A 27,912-nucleotide genomic window follows, 5' to 3' on the forward strand; every position below is an offset into this window, starting at 1 on the left:
CCTGAGCCCACGTCTCCCCTCTCCAGGGTTCTGCAAGAACGACGGGCAGCACGACGCGCAGCTGCGGGTGGAGGCTCTGCGGCTGGGCGGGGCCTCAGGACGCCCCGCCCAGCGGGTGGGCGAGGCCATCTTCCCGGTCTTCCCGCGCCCGGACCAACCCCGCATGAACCTGTGGGCGCGGGAGCACGAGGACGTGTACCGGTACCGCGGCAGCCTGGCCCTGCTGCGTGCCAGCGCCGACCCCACGGCCCGCCACTGCGGGGGCCTGGCCTACAGCGTGGCCTTCCGGGAGCACCGGGACCCTCAGCCTCCAGCCCCCAACTGCCCCCCGGGGGCCGGCCCCCCAGGACCCGCGTCACCGCGCCCAGAGCCCCAGCTGCCCGGGCTGCAGGTGGGTGTTCCCTGGGACCCGGCTCAGGTTCTGGCATCACCACCACCCCCACACACACCGGCCCTCAGATCCAGAGTCTCTGATAAGCCTGGCTGTCCCCAAATCCTCACTGAGCAGAGCAGCAGACCTTCCTTGGGTGGCCTCATTCAGTTCTGGAGAACCTGCAGTCTGAGAATGGAGGCAGGGAGTCCCAGGGGGTGACAGAAATATGGAGCAAAGCCCACACGGAGCAGGGACACCACTGGGTAGAGTTTTTTTTGCCCAGTGGGTGAGTGTCCCCTGAGAGCCTTTAGTCCCCAAACTCAGTCTCATGCATTGTCACCATGTTTTGAGAGAGGCCGAAGTGACCACGAGACAGAAGTCTGTGTGCGCCCACCTCCAAACCCCTCCAGCTCCCACCATGGCCAGGAGGGACTCAGGCCCGAATCGGGATCCTGGCAGCCTCAGACCCAAGTAAGAGACTCCTGTCCTTGTCCAAGCTGAAGGAGGGTTTCCCGGGGCGGTTGTGTTCTGCAGCCAGGCCGTGTGTTTGGTGAGCCTCGAAGCCAGCACAGGTGGAAGCTAGTAGAGCAAGTAGCTCCCCATTTCATAGGCAGGGAAACTGAGGATCATGCCCCAGGATGCTTGGTTCCATTTAATACCAGTGATACTTCCTGGGGAACTTTACCCTGGTGCGTGGGATCCAAAGCTAGGTCAGTCCCAGAGCTCACAGTGCCACCTAGCTTGAAGACAGTGGATACGGTGTGGGCATTATATAGTCCTGTAAGTCCTGTGCTGGAAGGGGCGCTCTGGTGAGGGAGTGCGCAGGTCAGGCTCCTCAGAAGAGCTGTCATTTGAGATGAATCTTTCATTCATTCATTCATCCATCAGACATTTGTTAAGGGCTGACCCTGTCAGAACCTATACTGGGTGGGCAAGATTTCGGGATGCCAGCTCCGGGCTCTGGGGAAGGTATTCCAAGAGGAGGGACAAGAATAAGCTGGCGGAGGAGAAGGAAAGGGTTTAGCCGGCCGCAGGAGAAAGGAGGCAAGGGGGGAGAAAGTTCTTGTGGGAGAAAGATACACCGTGAACTGTGGTTTAGATAGCAATCTGGCAGCATGTGCCAGGAGAACCGGGAAGGGACCCAGAGGCCCATTTCTCTTGCCAGGTCTCAGCCTGTTACGTGGACCACTTTGGCCTCTGTTCATTCATTCATTCATTCATTCATCCGTCAGTCCATTAACAAATACTTTTAAAAGATCAACAAATACTTTTGACCACCTACTGTATGCTGGGGGCTGAGAACCCCGCTTGTGAGGGAGTTGGAGCATCTCTGGGTTCCTATGTGACATTCCACTCCCTCAGGCTGCAAGCTCCAGGACTTTGGGGCCCTGGCCCCTCTGTCCTAGTTTGTCACAGGGCTAGATACACACACCAGAGGCTCAGAGCGCAGGGAGAAGCGGTCCCCTGCTCTCTGTGACCAGCCTGAGCCAGGGCCCCGCAGACAGCTTGCAGGCTGCAGGGAAGGGGGGCCTTGGGTGGCGGAGCCATCCTCGGCAGCTCTAATTTCTGTTATTTAATGCCATCATCTCCCTGCCGTTCTCCCTCTTAAAGTGTCAGATGTCTGCTTCTACCAAGACAAGAAAATGGCTTTCAAGGGAGAGGAAAATAGCTTCCCTCCTGGGGGGTCAGCAATCACAACCCTGACGACAAGGCCAGGAAACCGATGGGGGACAGACAATGCCGCGGGGTCCTTCAGAGGGTAGAGGGGCTGCCTTCTTTCGGCTCAGGTGGACGAGGAAGGCGGGCACCTTTCTGGAGCTGGGACTTGGAAGCTCAAAGACACAGCAGGAAGGACAGCAGCAAGCCTGGGGCTGGGGCCACCGTCCCTCCCCTGTAGCCAGCTCCCTGGGGAAGCGGTTGTGGCCTAGAACCACAGGGACCCTTGAAACCCTCCTCCCTCCCCTCTTAGCAGATGGGGAAAATGGAGCCCAGGAGGGAAGGACTTCACCCAGCTCTCTTGGGCTCTCAACTGAAGAGGAGAAAAACAGCCGAAAGGGGGATAATGTGAGGTGGTGAGAAGAGGCAGTGATCTGGAAGGATGGAGAGAGGAGACTTTATTCACTGCATTCAGTTCAGGGCCAGGAATGGATTTCTGGGCTCAAGGTCACCTCCTCCAGGAAGCCTTCTCTGCATTGATTTTGTTCCTTCCAGACTATCTTCAGTCCTGTCTGCATTAGGCATTTCAACCATTGAATCCATTGTTCTCCAACTTGTGTGTCAGTTTTTAAACCAGAACTGATGATGGTCATGGGACAAGTGGGGAGCAGAGGGCAGGGGGTTGGGAATGCAATGTCAAGAGAGAGGAGGCAGGAGGAGGCAGGGCTCCAAGGGAGCGTCAGTGGCTGACTTTGAATCTGAGCCACTGTGCTCCTCAGCCACAGCCCTAAATGACACACACCAGTGCGGGCCACAGCATTTCCACAATCCTGAGACCACCAGGACAGTCAATCCCCCCACACTAACATCATGTGGGCAGTGAACACCTTCCCTTCTCCAGTCCTCAAGTTTCCCCGTGTGTGTGTTGGGGGCTGAGGGCATAGCCCCCGCGAATATTTCCAGCGGGTATAGCCCGACTCCAGGAGAGAGATCACTCCCTAGGCCCCTGACCCACGGATGGGGGGCTGGGGCGCACAGGCAGAGGCCACGGGGGCGGGGGGGGGTTAGTTTTCCGTGCATGGGACCGAGCTAGCTCCAAGTTTCCTGCCCTCAGCTGCTCAGGGTGCTCAGTGGCTTCCTTTCTGGGCAGAATTCCACCAGGCTCATCCTGTCCCTGACTCTACCTCCTTATCCTCTTGGCAGGTTTAAGGGCACCTGGGTGGCTCAGTCAGTTAAGCGGCTGCCTCCAGCTCAGGTCATGATCCCAAGGTCCTGGGATCGAGCCCCGCATCGGGCTCCCTGCTCAGCGGGGAGCCTGCTTCTCCCTCTCCCTCTGCCTGCCACTCTGCCTACTTGTGCTCTCTCTCTCTCTGTCAAAAATAAATAAAATCTTTAAAAAAAAAAAAAAAAAAAGACCACATGGCTGTGCCGCCCCAGCACCCCAAGGCCCTCCCTCCCCCAGAGTAAGAGGGAGTTTATCTGACCAGAATGAGGGTGGTCTGTCCAGGGCTGGGCAGAGGGGGTCCCTGAGGGTGAGGGAAGCAGCAAGGTGCAGGCCACAGTCAGGTGGTGACTCTGGCTCAATTCTTGTAAGGGGGAGCGACGCCTCCTGGGGGGTTGGAGGGCAGGGGAGGACACCACAGCCCTCAGGGGCCACATCCCTCCTGGCACCTCCCTCGACCTCTCTAGGAGATCCTGAAGGCTTGAGGACAAACTCCCACAGGCAGAGCTGTTTAAGAGAGAAACCTTGGGCTGGAAATTCCCAGTGATGAAATTTCTGGAAACATGAACTTAAAAACGCCTTGCTTGTAGCTCTGGGAGCCATCCTGGGGGCTCCTTCACTCTGCAAGCGAGCATCCTCCCACTGGTGCGGGAGCTGGGGAGGGGAGGGCGCCGGGGTGGGGGGCTCCCTCCCTCACCCCTGCCCTGCATTTACCTCTTCCAAACAATCGCAGTTTTGTTTCATGGAAACTATTCCGTTCCCCAGGAGCCTTTTAAATGACGCTTTCAAGGGTCTTTTTTTTCATAGTCTTTCCATTTTAAACACCTTTTTTTTTCTTTTTGCCCTGGAGGGGGAAAAAGGAGAAGAAAAAGCTAATAAAGCAATCACCAAATGCTGAGCACCTGGCTCGCAGCCTGTGGCTTCTGATTGAGGCTTTGGCACCAACAGGCGGGGGCTTTCGTTAAGGAGCCGTGGAGGGGAGGAGAGCTGGCAGCGGCTGGCCGGGCGTCCCCTCTGCCCTCTGTCCCTAAACCTCTGGCTCCGCTGTCTCCCTTTGTTCCCTCCCTCCCAGTCCCTCTCCCCCTCTGCTTTCCCTCCTCCCCGGCCCCACCCCCTCCGGTCCCCATTCGGAGCTCCAGGCCTGCACACTCCCGGCCCCAGCGGCCCCAGCGGCCCCAGCGGCCCCCCTCTGGCCAGCGCACTCCACGTCTTCACTCTTCCCCTCTTTACTCCTTTAAATTCATTGTGCCTTTTATTGCTCGCTATTGCACACGCGTTTCTATTGCCCTGGAGACTAAAAATGGTTCAAGCGGAGAAAGGCGCACAATGTGGATTTCATTAATTTTACCGCCCGGTTGATCTCAGGGTGGGGGTGGGGAGCTGGCCTGGCTGGGGGAGCTGGGCACCTCTTTGCTCAAGCCCCTTCGCCTCAGTGCCAGACCTTTGGTGTCCCTCACCTAGAGAAACCTCCACTTCTACTCACTCCCACTTTCCTGTCAGAGGAGGACGCCCAGGACCCATTTCACAGGTGGGGAAACAGAGGCTCCAGAAGGCAGGGCTCAGGCTGCTACTAAGAGGTGGGAAAGGTGAGAACAGGTTAGACCGGGCCTGCTGGCCCCCTCCCAGGCTAATGTCCCTCGTCCCTCTGTACAGGGATCCCACTGTCGCCCCTCCTCCTCCCTCGCCTCCTGAGCTCCATCAAATACAGAGGATTGGAGCAGGTCAGCTCTTTCTTGCAAATGAGGCAGTTTTATGGGCTTTAGAAAAACACTCCGATTGTTCCCTCAATTACCCCGAGCGGATTGAATATATTAATCTCTCTCTTAACTCGAGTGAGACTTGGCTGCCGCCCCTCCCCCAGCCACCAACACATTCTAGAGCTCGGCTGGAGTGACTCGCAGCCCCTGGCCTTCCTGGCCCTGGGCAGGTCAGCCTGGGTCCAGGCAGCATGCTTTTGCTGCACACACGCGTGTGCACACCCACACACACACACACACACACACACCCGGCGGAGAGCTGCTTTACGTTTCTCTATCAATTTTCATTGATTTCCTCCTTTGCAGCTATTTGGAAGAGCCTTTTCCTTGAGTAAACTTGATCATGGGGGCCGGGGGGTGGGGGGATGGCAGGCAGCTCCCCTTCCGCTCCTGTGACAACTGCCTCCAGCTTAAACACACTCTGCCTCAGGCAGCTGAGCCCCCGTTAAAAGCTACCTGAGGTTTCCCTTTGTAGCTCGATTTTCTTTTATTTCCGTGGAACAAAGGCCCTGTCAAGGCGTTCCCAGGGCGCTGTCACCCACGCTGGGAGGGGTGCAGGCCCATCGCCGTGATGGAGGGCTGAGGCTGGCAGGAGAGGCGGGCTGGGCGGGGCTGGCCCAGGGACAAGGACATGACCAGCCCCCTCAGGAAGAGAAAGGCCATCAGCTAAATGTACCACAATTGCCCTGCAGGCCGCCTGATGTCCCCGCTTCTCCCTCTGTGGCACTGAAAGACTTTGTGCCCGCAGGGGCCTCTGAAGGAGACCTCAGAGCTCCCTGGACACAGTGGATAAGACCTGAAAATGGGGGGGGTCCCATATTTATGTCCTTGCCAAGCCCGTCCCTCAGCCCCGCCCGGCCTGATTTCCAAGTCACCTCTGTAGGCCTGTGGAGTCCTATCCGGGTGCCTGGAGCTCAGCAGGGTGGACGTGAAAGAGGTTTGGGGTTCAGGCAGCTTACAGTGGGAGGCAGGTGCGCTGGGGTCAGGGGGACCTGGCTTCAGATCAGTCTCCGGCATCTATTTGGTAGCTGTGTGGCCTTGTGCAGATTACGTAACTTCCCTCGGGCCTCCATTTCCACATCTGCAAAATGGAGGAGAGCGGTTCCCGTGTCCTCTGTTGCTGGGAAGATAAATGAGCTGGCTTACAGTTGGCCCCTGCCCTGCAGGAAGCGTGGAATAAGTGATATTTAGGTTGGGCAAAACGGCTGGGTCTGGGCCTCAGTTTCTGCATCTCGAAAATAGGGTTGCTCCTTCTTGCCTAGCTGGTCTCCCAGGGGAGGGGTGATGGGAACTTGTGAGCCCCCCTCTCTGGGACCTGAATACCAGGTTTCGGAGTAGAGAAGGCTGGCGTAGCCTGGGTGCTAGTCTAGGAAGAAGCTCCATTAGCAGATTGTTGTACCGAGCATGCCAGATGGCCCTGCTGCCCTCCCCCATCTCTGCCTTCCCCCACTCCAGCCAGGGGCTACTGCTGAGTCACACCTCCTGGAGGGTGTGTGTGTGTGTGTGTGTGTGTGTGTGTGTGTGTGTGTGTGTGAGTGATATGTGTCTGGTGAGGGGGAGATGGAATGGAAAGGGGTGCCTGCCTCTGATGTCCTTCCAGCCAGCCCCTGGGAGGGAACTGTGGTGGGCTTCTCGTTTCCAGAAATTACCTTCCCAGTGAAATAAGGAGGGAGGAGGGGCGGAGGATCTAGTTATCTGGCCTTTTATGTCATCTTCCTCTTTGCTCCTTCACTTACACCCCTGGAAGGTGGATGTGCCCCCCAGCAGACCCTCCTGAACACAGCCACTCTCGTGGATGTGTGGGTGTACACAGACCCCCCCCCACGTCACATCCGGGACACACAGAGACCCTCCCCATCACAGAGAGTCACACCAACTCACTGGTGGACACACATGGGACACACCCTCCCGCACACAGATCTGCACCTCCTTGGGACCTTCCTGCCTTCATTTCTGTACAGACCCCCTCAAGTGCAGCCTCTACCAGAGAAGAAAGAGACTTGGGGATACGGCATGTGTGATGTATGAGGTGAAATTAAAACCGCATGTGAAACCAATCTTTCAGAATTGATCTTTAATAAAAACAGTGGTTGGAGGAGGGCTGCGGGGAGGGAACAATGACGGGACCCAGCCCAGCCTGACCTGGGTCGGGTCAGGGGTTGGCCTGTCAGGAGTCAGCTGAGACACCCCGGCCTGGTCCTGGCCTGGCTCTGCAGAGGTCCTGGGCTCAGGAGCAGCTGAGACCAGCAGGGCCCAGCCCCTTCTGCAGACAGATGGAGAATGAGTGGGGCCTTCCCTCCTCAGACAGATCTGGATCTGACAGCCTGACCTCGAGTCCAGTGGTCCAGCCTTCCTGGGCCCAGGGTGCTCATCCGTCCATCCATCCATCTGTCTGTTCATCCATTCCCCAGCAGTAAACAAGGTAGCTGGATCCCCTCAGCCCTTGGGGAGCCACCAGGCTGGGCAGGGAGAGGCAATAGGAGGAGATGGAGGACAGTGACTCTCCAAGCTGACTGTGAGGGCTGCTGGGACCTGGGGAGGGAGTGATGGCATGACTGGGTGGTCATCAAGGACTCAGTCTGCTGTAGAAAACCGGTTCTGGCCAGGAGTCAGAAGACCTAGGTCTAGGACCCTATTTCTTAGTTGCAGTGTAACTTGGAGCGAATCATTTGACCTCACTGGGCCTGAAGCTCCTCATCTGTGCAATGGGCAGAGCAGTGCCTGCTGACGGTGAGCTTGTGAAGTCAGGTGAGGGAGAGGGGGGGCTGTTGCTTGGTTCGTGAAAACCCGCCTCACAGATGTCAGGGGGACCTCTGATCCCTGCCTCAAGGAATGGGTGGGATTCCAAGAGAGATTGAGAAGAGTGGTTTTCCAAGTGGAGAGGACAGTGTGAGCAAAGGTGTGGCAGCAGGAATGTAGCGGTGGGTGAGGGAATAGCAAGCAGGGAGAAGTGGAGAGAGCATGTTTGTGGGATGCGGAGTTGCAGGGATGCCACGGGAACGGAGGGCAGGTGTGCTGGCTCCATGGACCCCGAGCCTTCTGCCATCACCTCTTTGGCCAGGCTGCTCTGAGCCAGGCTGGCAAAGGGGGAACCTGTGAAGCCCACTGAAGCATCATAAAGGTCTTGGGAGGGGGACAGGTAGCTTTCATAATGTCCATTTTCTGGAGCAAGAAACAGCCCTTAGAGGAGGTGGATGGCTTATCTAATCCTTCCCACTGAGTCAGTAGCAAAGCCAGGCTGGAATCCAGGGGCCCCCATGTATTTCGGTTTCTCAGGCACGGTAATCAGCACAGAGGTGGGACTGACTTGCAGCACTCTTTCCCAGGGACACTCCTACATTGACGGGCTTTCTAGGCGATGTGACAGGATCAAGGGGAAGCAGTTTGGGGAAACAGATTTCTTCCCAGTGGCCCCATATGACACCAAGTCCAGCCAAGACAGATTACTGAGTCTTTTTTTTAAGATTTTATTTATTTATTTGAGAGAGAGCGAGCACACAAGCGGGGGGAGGGGCAGAAGGAGAGGGGGAAGCAGACTCCAAGCCGAGCAGGTAACCCGATGTGGGGCTCGATCCCAGGACCCCGGGATCATTACCTGAGCCGAAGGCAGACGCTTCACCGACTGAGCCACCCAGGCGCCCCGCAGATTACTGAGTCTTAAGTTGACCCCAACGAGTCATTGTGCTCATGGTGCTGGGTGGTTTGAGAGCAGGACTGGGGATCGGTTGGGGCTGTCAATGGCTCAGAGTCCCCAGGCAACCCTCCTGGCCCACTGGAGTTGGCAGATGACACAGAAAAAAACTGTTGCATAAATAGTCCCAGGGCAGAATCCAGCCCTTTCCCAACCTGAGGGGGTGAGAGAGAGTTACAGCCAAGAAGGTGCAGTGGATAAACACGGCCTTTGGACTCGGATCCCAGTCTCTGCCCCATACTGGGTGTTCCTGACCAAGTCACTTCTCTGACCCTTTGTTTTTTCCTCTGTGAAATGGGGGTAACGTTGCGATTTTGCAGCATTGATTATGAGGATTAAATCATCTGCTAGCCTGACTGTAATTCAGGAGCCCTTCCTGGAGGAGAGGAGATTCCAAAGACTTCCAGAATGGAGACAGACTGGAAAGCACAGTGGATCCAGCCTGGGAGGCAGGGGCGGGCAGGACACACATCGGCAGGCCTTCTGCTGTTGTGAGGAAGTGCATGATTCTTCCGCACAAGAAATGTGTGTTAAACCCTGATTCTGTGCCAGGCCTGGCCTCTCAGAGCTCTCCGGGAGACAAGAGACCACAGCGAGGCCACTGTGGTCATTGGATGTCGGAGGGGAAGCCACTGGGTCTACCCTGGGGAAAAGAGTGAAGACTTGTCCTTAAACCCCTGCTCTGCCACCTTCCAGCCCTGGGACTTAACTTCCTCTGTTGTCCCCTGACAGGATCACGGACTTGAATATGCAGTAAATTGAAAGAATATACTAAATGCCCACAGAACATTAGCTATGATCCTTGTGCCCGGTGAATGGCAGCTTGCCAGATAGACAAGGGTGGGAGGGCTGCATTCCAGGGGGAGGGAACAGCTTAGGCAAAGGCCCAGAGGCTTGAGAGAGGCGTGGTTTCCTTTGGGAACTTGGGGGAGATAGAGGGTGGGGAGCACGGGGTCAGGTGAGGGGTCGCCATGGAGGCACACGCAGGCGAGAGAAGGCTGAGTCTGCCCCCACCCCTCACCCCGCAGGAAGCCTGCCCTTGAATCACTGCTGGCAGGCGGTGGGGGCCTCACGGAGCTGAGGCCCTCCTCCGGCGGGCATGGGGGTGGGGGGGAGATATTATTTTAATCTTCCTCTTAAAGTATAATTGCTTTTTGTCGGCGGGTGTTCCGGCCCCCGAGAGATTGCTTGGCAGGCTCCTGTCCTCCAGGAGACAGGCAGGGCTGGGCCAGCTCGGCGCTGCATTAATATGCTGCAAATGTGATTTCATGGCCTCAAATGAGATTAGGGCCAGAGGCTGCGCTCCTTGTAGAGACGGTGGGCGGTGTGGGCGACGGGCCTGGCGCTGAGCAGGGAATCTGAGAGGGAGGGAATCAGGGATCCCAGGCCCACTAGGCCTGAATAAGCAGTTTCCTGTAACCCGAGCTCCTCAGGCCTGCTGGCTCATCGCAGCTGCAAGGCAGGCCCCCCAGACTCCCCACAAGCACCTCAGTAAGGGCAAGGGCAAGGGCTATGCTTATCAACACACTGTGCAGCCAGATGGCCTGGGTCTGAAGTTTGGCTCTTCTGCTCCAGGCTCTGCCTCTGTGTTCTCATCTGTGAAATGGGGACTAGAGTAGTACCTACCTCATGAGTAGTTGTGACAACCGAGTTAACGTGTGTAAAATGTGTAGAGGAGGGCCTGCCACATAGCAAGTGCTTGTTAATTGTCAGCTTTTAATATGAGGTTCACACACCAACTCTGTGCCCTAGTAGGGGGAGAAGGCCGCGGCGAGCTTGGACTCGGGAGGAAGGAGGGTTATCTGGGGGGCAGGCACCATTATCCTAGGCTGCAGTGGGGGCTTCTGAGGAACCACAGGGGAGGAGGAAGGCATCTGATGTTAATGTCATCCCTCACTCATCCAGTGAGCACCCCACCTGGCATCGTGGGAGAGTTCGAATCTCTCCTGAGAACAGTGGGGCCCTTCTGAAGTGTTTACTGAGGCAGAGGAGGGACTTGGTCAGATTTGTGGGTTGGAAGAGTCGGGGTGAGGGGTGAGCTTACTGCCCCCCCCCAAGCCTGAGTGGACCCTGAGTGGACCCCCTACTCCATCTTAGCAGATCTGGCTCCGGCTCTCTCTGAAGGAAGGGAATGGCAGGTGACCTTCATCGCTTACCCCTTTATTTAGTTCTTTGTTAACGAGTTATTGATTTTTTCAAAAGAAAAATGCCCCAAAGCCACGTTGCATCTTTAGCAAAGTGATTTATGACGTGAGGATGGGCCCCGGTGGCCCCCAATGAGAACTCTGGTTACCAAATGCTGAGAGGCCTCCTTCAACAAGGCGGTCAATAAATGTGCCTGCTGAGCCAGGAAGGAGAACAGCACGCCTGTGACAAGCACCCCAAGTCCCCTGTTGCAAAGCTGGGGCCACAGGGGCTCAGGTCAGCACAGCCCGGCGTGCACGTGGAGGAAGCTGGGTTCAGCACTGCCAACCGCGTGCCCAGCACCTGACCCCCACCACGTGCCCAGCACCTGACCCCCACCGCGTGCCCAGCACCTGACCCCCACTGCGAGGAGGGATAGCCTTGCTGCTTTGCAAATGAGGAATTGCAGCCCTGATGAGTCCAGGGACTTGCCCAGATGCTCGCTGCAGGGCTGAGCTGAGCCCAGGGTAAGGCAAGGCAGGCTGTGGATTCACCACTGTAAGGACAGGAGGGGGCCCTCCTGAAGTCGGCCATCCTTCAGCCAACAAGCGAGCCCCTGCTCTATATACCACTCCAGCTGAGGGGACATGATGCGGCATTTGGAGAATAGAGACCCTCGAAGAGAACGGCCTCAGCTGACAGCTGTCAAATGGCAGGGGAGGGGCAGGGACTTGGCTGGGTCCCACACCCCTGCCTCAGCCTTAATACCTGGGAAGGGTGAACTCAGCACAGACACAGGCCGGTGTCACCATCCACAGAGAGGACCCTTGAGAGCAGGGGATGAAGGGAGTCAGGGAGGCTTCCTGGAGGCAGTGTCTTGAGCCAGTCCCTAAGAACAAACTGACCTGAGGTAGGAAAGCAGGAGCCGTTTCTGGCGAGGGGGCTGCCTGGAGAAAGGTGTGGCTGTAGGAATGGGCCTGGAAGCCGGGCATGGAGTGGGTCGGCAGAAGAGGGGAGACTGGGGCTGGAATACTGGGGGGGGGCAGGGAGGGAAGGCTCGAGCACTGGCGGAGGTGAGCACACTTCCCCCAAAGACAGGTTTTGCTTCTCTGGTCCGGGTCTGCTGCGGAAAACCTGCCAGGTCCCAGTTTGTTCAGCAAGGGAAAGAAGGAGCAATTTTGGAACCCTCAGCTGAGAGTCGGGGCTAAGCTGGGGTACCCGCATTGCCTCTTTGGGTCCTCGTAGCAGCGCTGATTTCCCCACTGTATAAGGAGGGACGCCAAAGCTCAGAGAGGGTTAGTATTTTGAACCAAGATCACACAGCTATAAGCTGCCGTTTGCTACAGAACCATGCTCAGTTTCCCATCATCCTTTGCCTTTTCGGGAAGCCCAATGCAACAGCCCAAACAAAATACAGAGAGAGTGATGGGGGTAGGGAAGAGCGGAGGAGGGGAGTAGTGGGGGGTGTCGAGGGGTGTGGGACAGGACTATGGGGAATGGGGAACAGAAGGCCAGGTTTGGGGGCTCTGGGGGACACACTTCTGTGGACTTGCTGCAGGGATATTTAGGCCCCAAGGGACACCTGGGACAGGGCATGAGGGAGTGTGGACAGCTGTGAACCACGTGTCCACACAGACTTTTCCTGCTGCCCAGCAAGCCCAGTGCGCAGCCATCGGGGGGAGCAGGCCCCCTCCTTCCCCAAGAGCCAGCCTCAGAGCCAGCCCAACGGCGTGCCCTCCACAGCTGTGGGCTCTCTAAAAGGCTGTGTTTAACCCCCCGCCCAGCCACGAGGCCACTCCAAGGGCTCTCTCCTGGGGGGAGGTGGGGAGGGTTACCCATTAGCTATGAGATCACTCATTACCTGCTTCTCCTCACACTGGAACCTCTCTGAGTCATCAAGCTTGGCGCTGGCCCCTGGGCATTTGGGGAGCAGGCTCATTTCCCTTGGCTGGGGGAGGCAAAGCTCCCCTTACAAGGGAAGGGTGATGAGGCAAGAGGAGGAGCTGGGGAGGCAGGGAGAGAGGTGGGGTTCACTGTGTTGTTAAGTAGGAAAGCCACATGCAGTCCCGGGCTGATGGCTATCTCACTGGCCAGGAGGAAACAGTTCTGGGGGGAAGGTTCATGTGGCACAGGAGTGAGCGTCCCAGGGGTCCTTGGCCCAGGAAGCTGGGCAGCCCTCAAGTGAGGTGGTAGGAAGGCCCTTCTGGCGGCTGCTGAGTGCACAGGGCTTGCTAGCACTCTGGAGCCAGACTGCCTGGAACCAGCATCCAATTGCATGATCTTCCTCCCAGGCAGGAAGGCCAGCAGGCTGGGGCTCCAGGGGCACAAGCTCGGATGCCTGCTAGGGCAGCTGGCTGAGAACACAGAGGCCAGAGCCCAGGCGGGGCAGCCCTAGGGGCCCCGGTGAGGCAGGGGGGGTGCGGAATTTGAGGAGGTGTGGAGCCACAGCGCCTCCTTAAACTTGGCTCCAGAAGTGCCCTGCGGGCCTCTCCAGCCCTGCTGTAGAACCCGAACTGGGCCCTGAATGGTTCGTGTAGGCCCTGGGGCGGCACTGACCCCCCCCCCCCAGTCTGCTGCTGCAGTCTTGGGAACTAACAGGAAGGAGGAGGTACCCTAGGATGGTAGGGGCTTTCATCCCCAGCCATCTGGTTGAGCTTGGCTGGTCTTCCCAGTTCCAGTCATAGGTTTTTCTGTCTCTAAACTGGGGAGAGCCACATCCTCCCTGCCTTTCTCTAGACTAGGGGTAGAGGGGGAAGGAGCAGGCCCCCACAAAGCCATAAGCTCCTGCCTCTTGCTGCCAGGATGGCCCAGCGCTTGGTCCCTAGACCCAGGAAAATGGGAAGAACCCTCAATATGGGGTCAAAAACTGCTGGCAGAAGAATGAGGCAGGCCACGGGAGTCTTCCAGACACCTCTCAACCCCACCCAGTACCCCAAATCTCACGTTTGCTAGCCCAGGATTCCTGACCATGCCTCCAGGCCCAGTTCATACCAAGCCTCCGCTCGGAGCAGACCTCACCCCAGGCCAAGGGCCAATCACTCCTCATTCTGCCCTCTTACTGCACAGAAAAGCACTTAGAACCACGTCTGGCACACAATAAGTGCTCAGTAAAAAGAACTGATATCTTTGTAATAATTTCTTGCGGAGCTCGGAAATGGATTAGTCATGATATTGGGTCCATAACCCAGAACCATTGTTGACCCTCTTTGGTTATTTATAATTTTTTTTTTTTAAAGATTTTATTTATTCATTTGAGAGAGTGGGGGGCGGAGGGGCAGAGGGAGAAGCAGGCTCCCCACTGAGCAGGGAGTCCAATGCAGGACTCGATCCCAGGACCCTGGGATCATGACCTGAGCCGAAGACAGACACTGAAATGACTGAGCCACCCAGGCGCCCTATAATTTATTTTTGATAATATAACGAACACCCATTAACCGACCACCCAATCTAAGAGACGTTACAATAACATACCTACTTATTCCCCATTCTCTCTGCCCTCTTCCCACCCAGCCTCCAAGAGGAAACCGTTTTCTCGAACTTTGTGTTTATTATTATTAAACAAGTGAGAGACTATAGGCACCCAAAGAGGTAGGATTCTTTACAGAAATAGTTGTTATTAACCAAGTTGTAACTTCCTGTGAATAGTTTCTAGGTCACCTCAGTGAGGCTCGGCATACAGAGCCACTGGTGAGTCTTGGTTGAAGAGCTGTTTGGGGTGCCAAGAGCAGGGAGGGTGAGGACTGAGTATGCAGAGAGCAGGCAGGATCCAGCTCCAAAAACAGGGAGAAGGGCTTCTGAGCCCCCGCCCATGATACCTGGACTCTATCTGTGTGACGTCTGCCCTCCCCTATGACGTCACACAGTGTTGCCCAGGCGACCCCGCTGGGCTTTTCCAGGACTGGACAGAGACACACAGCCCTGTCTGTACCTCCTTGGGGTACCCAGAGCCAGTTGTTTCAGCTGCTGACCCCTGCGCAGCTGCGCATGGCTCCAAGCCCTGAGGACAACTCCACTGGAAGAATGTCCCGCTACTGAGAAAGCTCCAGGTTGCCCCCACCTGCCCACCCCCCCCATTTCCCCTGTCGAGGTCCCAGAGCCAGCGTACGGCACCCCAGATGCAACACTGACGTCCCTACTGTTTGCCAAGCCCCCAAGACTCCAAGGTGCCCAGGCCGGCTGTCTGGGCAGGTCCGATGCCCGGCCACCCACCAATCCCAGGTACTGGTCCCCAAGATCGTTAAACAAGGCCAAACACTCCTGCCCCTGAGAGGATGGGACGGAAAAAGAAAAAGGTGAGGCCTAGGGGCATGGGTCATGCACCTGCATGAGCTCATCTCTCCTTCAAAGTCCCTTGTTTTATTTGCTTCTAAGTCATGACAAAAGCTCCCCTTCTCTGGGTCTCAGTTTTCACAGCTGCTAAATGGAGAGCGAGGTGGCCTCTGTGGTGCTTCCAGGTTCCAGGCATGCTCTACTCTTGGGCCACGTGGGAGCAGAAATGTGGCATGCTTGCAGGTGTTATCAGCTCCTCCTACCCTTACCTGGTTGCTTCTGCCTGGGATCCCCATAACCCAGAGAAAAATGTAGCTGGAACTGCGTATAGTGCCTCCCCCAACCCATAGCCTGGAAAGGAATTTTTGCCCTCTTGTCACAGAGGCTCAGAGACCCCACCGAGGCGGCTCACCATCACTCTCCAAGATCTTCTAGGAGATTCCCCGGCTGCTGCCCTAGGACTGCCAATGCTCCACTGTCCTACGCCCTTCCAGCCGTGGCCCAGACCCTTGCTCCAGGTCACAGATGCTCAACTCCTAGAAAGAAGGGATCCTTGTCAGTTGTGATCACTGCTGTGTCCCCAGCACTCAGCACAACGCCTGACACATAGTAGGTGCTTAATAAATAGCCAGGACAGAGCAGCAAGACCCTGCCAGGAGGGGACTAAAATCTCAGTGCAGTGCAATGCAAACAGTTCCAATAAATAAGTAAATAAATCTCCAAGAGAAAAGTGCAAGCAGTTCAATATGAGGCCTCCCTACCCTCTGCTAACTGGCAAGGCTGAGCCTCTGCCCTCGGCTGTGCCAAGTACCAACAGGGATGGCAAAATGAGCTAAGACCAAAGGCACCAGGTGCTTGCTAACTTGGGGACAGCCTCTTTGCAGTTAGACTCAAACCAAATAGCTGCAGGGGCCCCCATTGCGGTTTCTACTTTATTACCCTTGACTTTGGTGTCTTTGGTTCCTGGTGTTCTCTACCCACAGCTGGCTCCTCCCCTTGAGTCCACCCTCCCCCTTTCGGCTGCTTTCTGGAATGCCACACACTCAGGACCAGGCCCCGCCGCTGGCCTGACCTAGAGGCCCTAAGCGGCCAGCTGGTCCTACCTGCCCACACAAGCTGGATTTGGGGATCCAAGGAGCATGCGTGGGAGCCCTGAGAAGGAGACAGATTTGTTTTATTTCATTCATAACTTTGCGGAACATTTTTAATGACTGAGTAGAATCCCCTAGAAGGATGTTCATATCGTGTATACAGTAATACATATTCATATTTCTTTGGTGAATCTTCCATGTCTCTTATTGTGGTGATGCTTATAGACTTCAGTGTTCTCTGCGTGTTAAGGATATTCATTCTTTTATATATTTTGCAAATACTGTCTCCTGTTTGTCTTTTCTTCATATTCTGGTGAATTGGGGGTTATTATAGAAGTTGGTATGGATATTTAATGCAATCAAAGTGATCAATCCTTTCCTTTATGAGTTCTGACTTTTGTGTCATCTTTGGAAAAGCCTCTTCTCCTCCAACTACCACAACTCCTACTGCCAGTCCTGACAAGTATTAGCTACCCAGCTCGTGAGCCCAAGGGCATGTACGTTGTGGCCATAGAAAGCTTGGCACATCCAGAGAACACTACTAGAGCAGAGCAGAGACCACACAGAGTGGAGGGAGACACGGACCCCATCCCCCTTCCGGCTCTGCCTGCTAGCTAAGCCCAGTGCCCAGATACAAGGGCTTTTGCCTCCCCGAGCCTGTTTCCCTGCCTAGGAAAGGGCCCCACCATGACCATCATAACTCCCAAGCAAGTTCAGATGCTGACACTAGAAGGAACATGAAAGACCATTTTTTAACTCAAAACCTTTGTGATGCAGCTGGGAAAGTGAAGGGGCGGGGCGGGCATTGGTCCCAATGCCGGCACTTCTCTGACGGAAGCCTGCAGGTTCTCATCCAGACGTAGGAAGGCAGAAAGGGGAGGCAGACAGGTTGGCCCACGGCCCCCGCTCCAGGCCTCCCACTTGGGCCCAGGCCTCCCTGGCTCTGGGCCCCACCTGCCCAGCGGGCACATGCCTGCCGGCCTCACCAGGAGGCACCAGCCTGGTAGCTGGCCTCATGCCCAGAACTGAAGCACAAGCAGTCTTTGTCAGCCCCCCTCGAAGCTTTATTTCCCAGAAGGCTGTCCCACAAGGGGAGGCACAGAGCGGGTAGGGGACAGAGAGGGGGCACAATTCATGGGCCTGGTCTTTCAAATCACCAGTTGGGCTCTGGGTTTACCAGGGAGTCAGTGAAAGCCCTTGGGCAGCTGCCGTGCTGCTGGGCCCTCACTTCTGGGGCCCTCGGAAGCTGGGGACAGGCCCTGTACCCCCATAGCAACAGGGGCATGGGGCCACCATCTTAGGCTGCTCCTGGGAATTGGGGCACTGGGGAGACATGAGTCGCCTCTCCTGGCCTCACTGCAGGAGCCTTAGGCCTGTTACCAGGAAGACTGAACTACAAACCATCCCAGATATCCCCACTGACCAGGCGGGAATATTAAGACCCCACAGGGAGTTAGGGCAGAGCTGGCCTGAAACCTATATCTCTCAACACCACAGGTTACTGGTCTTGCTCCTATACCCCTAAACCAGGAGACTAAACCTGCAGGAAAGTGGGGTGGGTTATGGGGGATGAGCAGTGAGCATCTCTGACCTATGAGGGGGAGGGGTGGCTCTGTGCCTGCTTCCACCCTCCCTTACCCCCTGCCCCAGTCCCCCTCCATCCCATCCGGTAGGGGTTCCTTCTGAGCACTGACCTCCCTCCCCTCCTCCTACCCTGGCCTGGCAGGGGAACAGAGGAGAGGGGGAGGGATAAGTCTCAACACCTCTGCAGATGGTGACAGGCCCCACTGGGTCTTGGGGAGGGGGCGCTCCTCAGTCGGGCAGTCGGGGGGGTCTCTCTGTAGGGCTGGCACTTCTGGGGCTGGGAGGTGGGGTTCTCACCTCCTAATTAGTCATCTTGTTAGGCAAGGACCACAGCTTGTACAGAGAAGGCCTTTCTGATAACGTCAGACCTCTGGGAAGTGAGGGAGCAAGCCACAGGGATGGATCCACTGTGCCCAGAACCCCCAGGCTCAGGGTGGGAGCAGACAATGTGTGGGGAACCTGGGCCCTCACACAGGGAGCAGGGCAGGTTCCAGACCAGCTGCTCCAAGCCCACAGCCTCCCATTGGGGAAACTGACTCTCAGAGCATGACTGGCTTCAGGTCCCATGATGGTGAGGGGCAGACCCAGTTTAAACCCGGCTCTCCTGACACTCAGTGCTCATCAGGCCTGAGCCAGAGGATCCAGCCTGCTGTGGTTGCTGCCATCACCAAAGCTGGCCCCCAGAACCAGGTCCTCACTCTTTTCCTGGCCTCTGTCTACCCTCTATGTCACAGGACTTTGTTCTCGGTCTCCATGGACACTTCCCACTTTGAGGACTCCCCCTACCAGGGCCTGCCCTGGAATGCAGGTTCTGACAGGCCAAACTTTCTAGATAAAAGGGCAACCCTTAGTCACCCTTCAGGGGCCCCATCTCCAAGCTGAGGAGGTCCATTGCTTCCCTCACCAGGCCAGGAGGGCCCCTCTGTTGCCCCTCACATCAGCTAGGGACAAGGATGGGGGGAGCCTCCTGCCAGATGAGGCCTCGCAAGGGTAAATCTGGGTCATCCGTGTCAAGTCCAGGCACAGGGAATGAGAGTCAGCCAGCCAGTGCAGAAGAAGACCAGCCCAAGCCACAGTAGCCACATGTCCACAACCCTCCCCAACCCACAGTGTTTGCTCACAAAACTGTTGGCTCTGCCATCCTCCCTGACTCGTCCTGTCTCCAGAATCAAAATGAGACTGCCCTGAGCTGTGGGAAGCTCCCTCCCCACTTCTCAGCCTTGCTCTAGCTTCCAGCCTGTCCTTCCAGTCGTGCATGTCTTCCCAACACTTTAAGGCCTCCTCTTCCCAGCTGCCTTCCCTGACTTCCCCCCGGCTGCTGCTTCTGTCTCCTCTCGGCAGCTCTCAATACCATGGTCCTTTGGGCCCTGAATCCCCAAGCTGTTGAGCTATTGAGCTCCTGCTTGTGTATCTGCTTGGGGCCACCAGCCTAGAGGCCCCATGTGCAGGCAGGCGCCTCTCTGTCTTCCTGGTCTGTAGGGTTCTCTGGGTGGAAGATAGAGGGGCATCTGGGACAGACACCTTCATCCCTTTTCATTAATGCATTGGGTGACTCCATGGATATGGATAAACTTTGTAAAGGGCTGTGCATGGGAAGGACCTGAAGTGACAGGTGGACTGGGCTGAGGTTACAGAGACCGAAGAAGGCCAGCTGCCAGGACCTCGAAAGCAGGCAGGACTTAGGAATTAGAGGCAAACACCTGCAAAAGCAAAGGCTCAGCGGTGAGACTGGACTTGAGAGGGGAGGGCCTGTCTCCGCAGGAAGTGACGCAGGGCTGGGGCGGACATAGGGTGTGGGACAAAGGCAGGGAGAAAATGGGGCCAAAGGCAAGTGCCCTGTAGTTCCAAACTGGGTGGGGGGATGACAGAGGGAAAGGCACTCGGAGGGGAGCAGTGAGGGACTGGAGTTAATAGGGAGGCAGTAAGGACAGCTGACCACCGCAGAGGAGACCACTCAGCCCTGGCTCTCTCCACAGGTCGCGGAGAGCCCAGAGGAGCCCCCGAACACCTTCCGGAGTGTGGAATCTGTCACCAGCCACCTGTCCCCCTCTAATAAGGAGACCATCATGGTCACTCTCCACGGGGCCATCAACCTACCCTCCTGCAGGGATGACTCTGAGCCGTGGCCCTATGTGGTAGTGTAAGTAGTGCTGGGAGGAGGGGCTGGGAGCAGAAACCAGTGTCTGGATATTTGGAATTGGAGCAGCCAAAGGTTGGGGGTGGGACTGTGATACCTAGAGGGGAAAGCCAAGTGTGAATCACACAGGGCTGTAAGCTATGTACACGTGAGGCTGACATCTTCCCCGCTGCGTGGGAAGCTGCTCACCAGGGCTGCGGAAGGAAGGAAGAGCCACTCCTTGATCCCACAGCTTGGCCACAGTTTGACCTTAGGGAGGCACGGCCTCTGCATACAGAGGCCTGGGCTGGGCTCCCAGTGGGATGGTGGTCAGAGGAAGAAGACCCAAGCCCGCCTCTCCTGGCCTCTGGGTGCCCGATCCCACCAAGTCCAGTTCTGCGGTAGGTCCTCGCGATCGTCCTCATCCTTGGCCCCCACCATTTCTTGGGTCATTTCTCTCATGCGGGATTCCCTAGCTCTGGTCCTTTAAAGCACCCCATGCCCACCGCCAGCCAGCCGGTCAGGGCGCACACTTCTCACAGCCTGGTGCCTGAGTGAGGCCTGCCCTGCCGTGTCCCATGTCTGCTGCCCACCTCACGGGCCTCAGGCCTCCAGAAGGGCAGCAAGGGGCGACACGGTGTCCAGCCAGCCAGCCAGCCAGCCTTCGGTAGGGATGCTGGACATGCGTTCGATCTTGATGACAAGGCACTGTGCAGTAAGCCCTGCCACAAGCTGAGCCCCTCTGTAAACAGTGGAAGCCCCCCCACAAGCTACTCTACACCTCCCCTCCTCTACGAAGTCCAGCAGTCATTCAGTGCCCGCCTCGGGCTTTGGCCCACATTTCCTTTTGCCTGCCCCCAGCCCTCTCCCAACACCTGCTGAAATCTCACCTTCAAAGCCTCGAAGGCTCCTCCTCCTCCAGGCAGCCACCAGAGTTGAGCCCTCCCTCCTCTGGAGCCACACAGCAGGGACAACTCTGAGGCTGACGCACTTTACATAGATACAGTCATGCGCTGCTCTTCCGTCCCCAAACTGGGGTGGGGTTCCAGAGCACAGATCCCCGCTCCTCCATTTCCCCCACAAGGCTCCCCGCATAGGCCTGAGCACAGGCTTAGGGGCGCCACTGAGGCGTAAGGAGCAGCTTAAGGAGCCGGGCTGAGCCACTGAGACAGCCAGTCACTAGGACGACAACCCCGGGACCCCTACACGGTTGAAAGGAGGCTAGATGGCATGCTGGAGACCAACAGGTGGAACACTTGCTTGTCTCAAAAGCCCCATTTCCACCACCCAGCTCCTCGGCCCTCCCCTCCCCCAACTCCATGTCCGCGGTGAGGAGGGACAGGTGGCCGAGAGTGGGCTTGGCAGGGAGCTCGCCTTCTCCCCTCAGCTATTTCCATAAACCAATTATCGCCGATCATCTCGGGAGATTGAGGCCCTGCCTATCACCAAGCCAGCCTGGGCGGCGGGGCGGGGCGGGGCGCGGGGCGACCCGCGCCGCCCCCCCCCCAGTTGCCATGGGAACGCGCAGCGGGAGCCCAGCCGGCCGGAGCCTGGGTGAGGGGTGTGGGGGCGGCGGGGCGAGCGCATGGCTGCACCCATCTCCACCCCCGGGAGGGGGCCGGTTGCAGAGCCCAGCTCAGCCTGCAGCGCGCGTTCCTGGGCTCCAGGCGGCGCAGGGGCCACCAGGCCCCGGGGGTGCTAATGAGATGCAAATGACAGCAGAAGGGAGGGCTTGGAGAATGCAGGCCCAGCTGTCGGGGACCTGAAAGGGGCTTTCACAGCGAGCCCCCAGCCCCAGGCAGGAACCCCAGAGGGAGGACCCAGACCCTCGGAAGCCAGAGGCGGGGGAAGAATCCGGAGTCCCCTGGATGTCCTGATTGCACATGCCCCTTAACAAAGCAGACCACAAGCACAGATGAAGCCAGGCCCACCCACGCTCCTTTTGCTCATGAGGAATATTGCAGTGCTTCAAGTGTATCGAATGTAGATTAATATTATTAATCTTTCTCGTCTTTCAAACACTTTTTCTCATCTCTCTCTTGCCTGTGTTTCTGGTTCCCTCAGCTTGGTGTCCTGGCTGAGCTTCCTGCTCTCTGCCCTCCCCGGGTGTCTCACCTGCGGGGATTCCTGTCCCAGCCTCCTTCCCCTCTCCCTGGGCCCTGCTGCATCCCCAGCAGGCAGACCTACGGGGGCAGTGGTGGGGTAGGAGTTAAAGCCTAGGCCTGAGAGTACCCCAGAGCCATTTACTCATTCAGCCCACGAGTGGGGAGCTGAAGAGAGTTCCAGGTCTAACGATGGGGACTCCCTAGCTGGGGGCCAGGTCATGTCCCTCCTTGTGCAGGCTCCAGCCCAGCTAGTAATAGGGCGCACCTCTAGTTGGCGACTGTCCCAGACCAAGAAGTCCCTGTGGCTCATCTTGTGATTCTGCCTCTTTCCATCGGGGCCATCGCCCTGCTTCCAATCTGCCCCCCGCTACTCCACTGAAATCGCTTTCTCTAAGGTGGCGGCCATGCCTCACCCTATGTCCGCTGGGCGTCTCATCTTTAGTGATGCTGGCCTGTCCCCGGTTTCAACCCTAGTCACTCCCATTCCTCTGTACGCTCTGCTTGATCTCATCCTCATCCTGGTGTGGGTGATCACATTCTCTCACCCCGCAGCCCCCCCCACTCCATCCCTGGCTTGTCGGCGCCTCTCCTGTCTCTGAAATCTGGCGGCTTCTCTCTGCCAGCTCCCTGACCTTAGGCTACTGCACTGTTTTCTTCTTAGCACATCTGATCTTGCCCCTCTTCCAACCTCAAGGGTTCTCATTGCTCCCAGGGTAAAGAAGATTCCAGGCCCAGCGTGGTTGGATCCTCCCCGCCGCTCCCTTTCTGGGCTCCAGCCATACCAGGTGTTTCTCCATTCTCTGAACAGACCCCGTTCCCTCCCACCCTAGGCCTTTCACGCTCCCTCCCCAAGAACATTCTCCCTTCCCCTCCCCTCTTTGGATCCCAGCTCTCCCCACCTCCTCAAGGAAGCCCTCCCTGACCTCCCAGACCAGGCCAAAGTTTCCCACATTCGGCACTTTCCTGGGACTGCACGCTTCTGCAGGCCACAGATGCAGATCCACATGTTTGATGTGCTTTTATGGGATGACTGGCATATTCTTCCTCAGTGCCCACCCCCATGGTGCCCCTCTAGTTCCACAAGCGACCACCAGGTCTGTTTTGCTCCCCATCCTGCCCCAACTATTTAACAAAGGACCTGGAACATAGAAAGCTGTCAGCAAATAATTGTTGAATGAATCCGGCCTCATTCCTAGCTTGCTCTGTGACTTTGGGAAAGTTACTTCTCGCCTCAGAGCCCCAGTACCTCACCTGGGAACCTGCCTGGGCGGGCTGTGGAGAGGGCGGAGCCCGTGGGAGACGCTGACAGGTGTAAAGCATGACACGGAGTGAGGGGTATCCTTAGTGCCCACAGTGGGCACACAAGGTCGATCAGAAGAAAGCCATGGGGCGGTGGAGAGAAGCCAGAATGGGGTCAGGAAAACCCAGAATCCGGCCCACTGCCCCTGACTCCCGGTGTGACCTCAGGCCAGTCCCTGCCCCTCTCTGAGTCTCCCGTATTCCCGTGGCCAGTATGTCGGTTCTGGTCTCCATGCTGTTCCTGGCTTGCCAGGCTGGTTTGTGCTCTGGCCTGGGAATCAGTCTCAGTTCTTTAGAGACTACAAGAGCCCCAGCTGTACATGCAAGACGGATTCCACGCCCAGGTCTGCTGGGCCGGTGCCCAGGTCCCGGGTCTCCCCTGACCCATCTGGGCCTGAGCAGTGCCCAGCACCTGCCTCCCAGCCTGGCACGGAGAGGCCTGCCAATCAGAGCACAGCAGGGACCAGGAAGGCAGTGGCCTGACAGTCTGGGGGTGCCCCAGCTGGCTGGGTGTGGGGACGGGGCCAGCCAGGAGACAGCCTGTGGGGTTCAGACCCTTGGCCAAAGGACTGGTGGCTGGGCTGCCAGTTGGCAGCTACTTCTCTGACTGCTGGCTGCCCCGAACTAAGGAACAGGGCCGGAGCCAGGGCCCGCAGGGGAAGTGCTGCTTCCTCCAGGTGCCTGGGGAAGGCTTGGCCCGGGCGCAGTGGGCGGGGCAGAGCACAGATCAGGGCCAGTCAGTCACGCTCAGAGGATCTTTGGTTTTCTTGGATCAGCTTGAGAGCCCTGATCCTGGCCCCTGACTGAGACTGACCTTGGTCATGCACTGAGCCCTGACTCTGGTCATAGACTGAGCCCTAATCACACACTGAGCCCCAGACTGAGCTCGACCCTGATGACTAATTGAATGAAGAAAGAAAATACTGAAAGTAGGACAATTGCGTAAGTTCCTGGTAAGAGAAGGTCAAAGAAGGGTACATTTACTAAGTGCCTACCATGTACCCAGCAAATATGCTAGGAGTGCGTGTGTATGTGTGTGTGGTGTGTATGTGTTTCGTAATTTCATCATCACTTAGTCCTTTGAGCTAGGTAAAATATGGTCTCCATTTTACAGATGAGGTTACTAAGGGCTCGGTGCGTTTCCATGACTTGTCCAGTATCACAGAACTAGAGGGTACCGAAGCCAGGATCCAGGATTCCAAATCTAAAAGCTTTTTCAACTTCACTCCCTGACTTGATCTTCATGCAGTGGTTGCCCCTCTTAGAAGGGGACTGTTGGCATCGGGGTCCTAACCCAGACTTCCAGAGAGGATCCAGGGATCAGTCTGAAGAACCCTCCTGGGATCTGGATTGCCCACATCTTCCCCCATCTGGTTGTGGGCCTTGACCAAAGGGCCCAGAGGGCAAGGATTTGGGCCGAGTAGGCAGAGGCCTGGCATGACTCACAGATGAACTGGGAGCTTGTCTCAGCTGCCAGAGGGTTGGGCTCAGCAAATACAGCAGTAATACACAGTGCCAGGGATCACGGGACAGTCCCAGGAATAAAGCAGCCCTCGTTTGCTGCTGCTGGCCCATGCTGAGCTCTCCCAGAGCTCGGTTCTCCTTACACTCTGGCTTTAATCCAGCCGCCCTGGCAGGCAGGTTGCATAAGCCCCATGTGATGGCCGAAGAGGCCAAGACCCAGGGACGTGAAGGGACTTGTCTGAGGTCACAGGGCTGGCCAGTGAGAGTGGAGCAGATTAAGGGAAGGGTCTCCATTTGGCCACTAGCAACTCACTCTGGTAGAGGCCAAGGTTCCTTCCCTCCTAGCTGGATGCTTGTGGAAAAAAGGCACAGTGTGGGGGAGAAGGCCCAGGAGAGGCCTAAGAATCTTGGGTCTTATCTCCCCTGCAGGGCCCCCAGTCTATGGTGTGACCTGGCCCATCCGCACCTGCTCCAAATGATGTCAGTCCCTTTGAGGCTCAGAGCCTCAGAATTTTTGTTCAGTGAGAACGTCCCTGTAACCCAGAGCTGTAAACACAGCTGGTGTCAGTGGTTAAAGGGGGGTTGCCTGAGAACCCCCCAGCCAGACTGCAGCCACAAGGATCTTTCCAGATGTTCCCCTACCACCACCATGCAGGGCCCCTGAGGTCTTCTCATGCCTGAAACACTTATTCAGACCCAAAAAGCCTGAGCTCTTCCCCAGAGGCACCGGAATCCTGGAGAGCAGCCCAAGGGGGGGCAGTGCTTACTAAGAGAAGCAAGTTTTAATGGGAAGATTTCAGGCCATGAGGCAGGCCAGTGGGGACCCTCCCGGTGTCCTCTCTGCATTATGCACGGGCTGTCCTGTCTGCTTATTTCTGAGCATGGGCACAGCTGCTGACAGGGCCCCTCCTCCTGCCCCGGACATCACAAGTGGCCAGGAGGCTGGGTCCTCCCTCTGGGCTCGGTCTGGCTTCTGTCCCCCTTGCCTCCCCCACAGGCTTCCAGGTCAGGTGCTGCATGGTCTGGCATCCATCCAAGAGGGTGGCAGGCTCCTCCTGCCCTTGTGCTGTGCCCCTTTCTGTCACCTCCCATCCCCAACACACACTGAGCTTCCATCAGAGGGAGTGGCGCCAGGGGTGACAAAGTCGGTGACTTCAGGCGGGAGGAGCCGGCTCCAGGGATGCTGAAAGCAGCTGGGTGTGTGTGACAAACAGGAGCACAGAGCTCCTTCGTCAGCCCCTCCGGTGCCTGCCTCGGGGGAACGCGGGCTCAGGTTGTCAGCTCTATTTCGTGAGAAGCCAGAAATCCAGATCTTTGTGTGAAATCAGCCGGTTTTTGTGTGCAGACCAAACACCACTGCTCAGTTGAATTCTGGGCCTTGTCCCGTGTCTGCCCCTCCTGAACCCCCAGCCCGCTCGGACTCAGCCTCCGCATCCAGCTTCTCCAGCGTCCTCTTCCGCCTGGGGCCCGTGGCCTCCCCTTGGATGCCCGTTCTCTGTTCACGTCTCAAAGGCACACCCCCCTTCCTGAAGCCCCCTCTTTCCTTGCTTCCAGGACAAGCCTCCCCTGATTCCGTCTTCTCTCTCTGGCGCCTCCTCTGTGGCAGCCTTTCTCTCTATAACCCAGACATGTTGGTGCTCCCTGCTCAGTCCCTGGCTTCTCCCTGGATCTGTCCTCCCCCTGGGAGATCTCCCTCAACCCAGGCTACCCTCAGTCTCCATCCTGAAGGCCCAGGAGTGTCTAGACCCACCCATTTCTGATTTCCAGAGCAGTCCCCGCTCCCTGCCTGAAGGTGCAGAGGAGAGCAGCCACGCCCACGTGGATGGGGGGCTGGGGGGCTGGCTGGCCTCCAGCGCTCCAGGGGCCGTTACTCCTCCCATCGAGGCCCACCTGTAGTGGTGTAGCACCATCAGCAATTAGTGATGGTTCATTAGAGTCCAATTAATAAATGAAACCCAGGATGAGAGCCATTGCTTTGCTAAGAATAATAGCCCTGCTCATGCCTGAAGTGGCAGCCTCCCAAGAGCTCAGAACCCACAACAACCAGCTGCACTGGCGGCTGGGGGCGGGGCACACTCGGGGTGGGGGGCACTGATGTTGATGGGCTGTGGCGAAGTAAAGTGGGAGGAGAGAGGGGAGCTTCAGACCCGACATCCTTACCTGGGATCTTAGCTCCTCTTTTGCGGAGCCCTGGCTGCATCTTCTGGCCCAGCAATCCCAGGGGAGCTTGGCCAAGGCCAGAGGTATGAGGGCGGGGCTTTGCCCTCCTTCCTGTCTGGCCTCAGAGGACATGGGTGTGGAGAGAAGAGAGCTGGAGAAGGAGCGAGGTCAGGGAGGACCACAAGCCTCACTCTTCTGACTACCCATGCTCCCAGCACACTGACCCTGGATCAGCCAGCCATGCCCTCACCACACCTGCCCATGAGACTCTTCTTGCCCCTGTAAGCCTCAGGCTCCATCCTCCAAGTGGGAAGGTCCTCCTCTCCATCTATTCAAGCCCTGCATCCTCCAGAAAACCTTGTCTCCCCAGTCCAGCCCAGGCAGGGTCAAAACCCGAAGAATCCAGCCTTTGACCACCCCATTTGGGTGACCATCTCTGCAGGGGCCAATTCTCCCCTCCTGCCCCTGTGGCATAAGGCTGGGCTTCTGGGCATGAGACACATCATTGGGTTTTTCTGTGCCTTCCTGGGATGGAAGTAGGCCTGTGCCTGGGAGTCTGGCTGCCTCTTCAACTTCAGAAGGATGGGGAGGCTGGACTTCCTGGCTCAGAGGCCGGCATGGAGGGTGCAGGTAGAGGGGAATTGCCCTGCCTTCTCAGGACAGAATGGGGCCCAATCATGACACACGTGGCACCTGGCCTAGAGGAACCTACCTCTAAGTTTCCCAGGTGAGCAAGCAACAGGACTGTGCAGGACCAGGTCAAAAGATTGCAAGAACCCTTGTTGTACGATCCATCCACCTGACGGTTCTGCCCTTTGTCCATTCTTATTCTGCCTGACCATCTCCTTCCTCGGGGCTTCTGGGAACATCTCTCTGGCCTTTCAGGATTCAGGGTCCTGCCGAGCCAGGACCCCAGCAGCCCGAACAGACTCAAATTGGGATCCTCCCCTTCCCCTTGATCTCCTAGGGGCTTCCCTGGGAGCGACACTCAGGACAAGCCA

The 27,912-nt window shown here is 57.2% G+C and overlaps 1 protein-coding gene across 1 annotated transcript in view; it reads left to right on the plus strand.

Moving 5' to 3' along the window:
* Nucleotides 1–27,912, plus strand: part of CCDC33 (coiled-coil domain containing 33) — a 101,528-nt gene that overhangs the window by 1,167 nt on the left and 72,449 nt on the right. The window contains exons 2-3 of the mRNA XM_032417935.1: nucleotides 27–362; nucleotides 19,760–19,907. Coding sequence (XP_032273826.1) covers nucleotides 27–362; nucleotides 19,760–19,907 — 484 coding nt within the window. The remainder of the gene's footprint in view (nucleotides 1–26; nucleotides 363–19,759; nucleotides 19,908–27,912) is intronic.

This window comes from Phoca vitulina, unplaced genomic scaffold, assembly GCF_004348235.1.
Source record: "Phoca vitulina isolate PV1807 unplaced genomic scaffold, GSC_HSeal_1.0 scaffold20, whole genome shotgun sequence".
In the NCBI taxonomy this organism is placed as follows: Eukaryota; Metazoa; Chordata; class Mammalia; order Carnivora; family Phocidae; genus Phoca; species Phoca vitulina.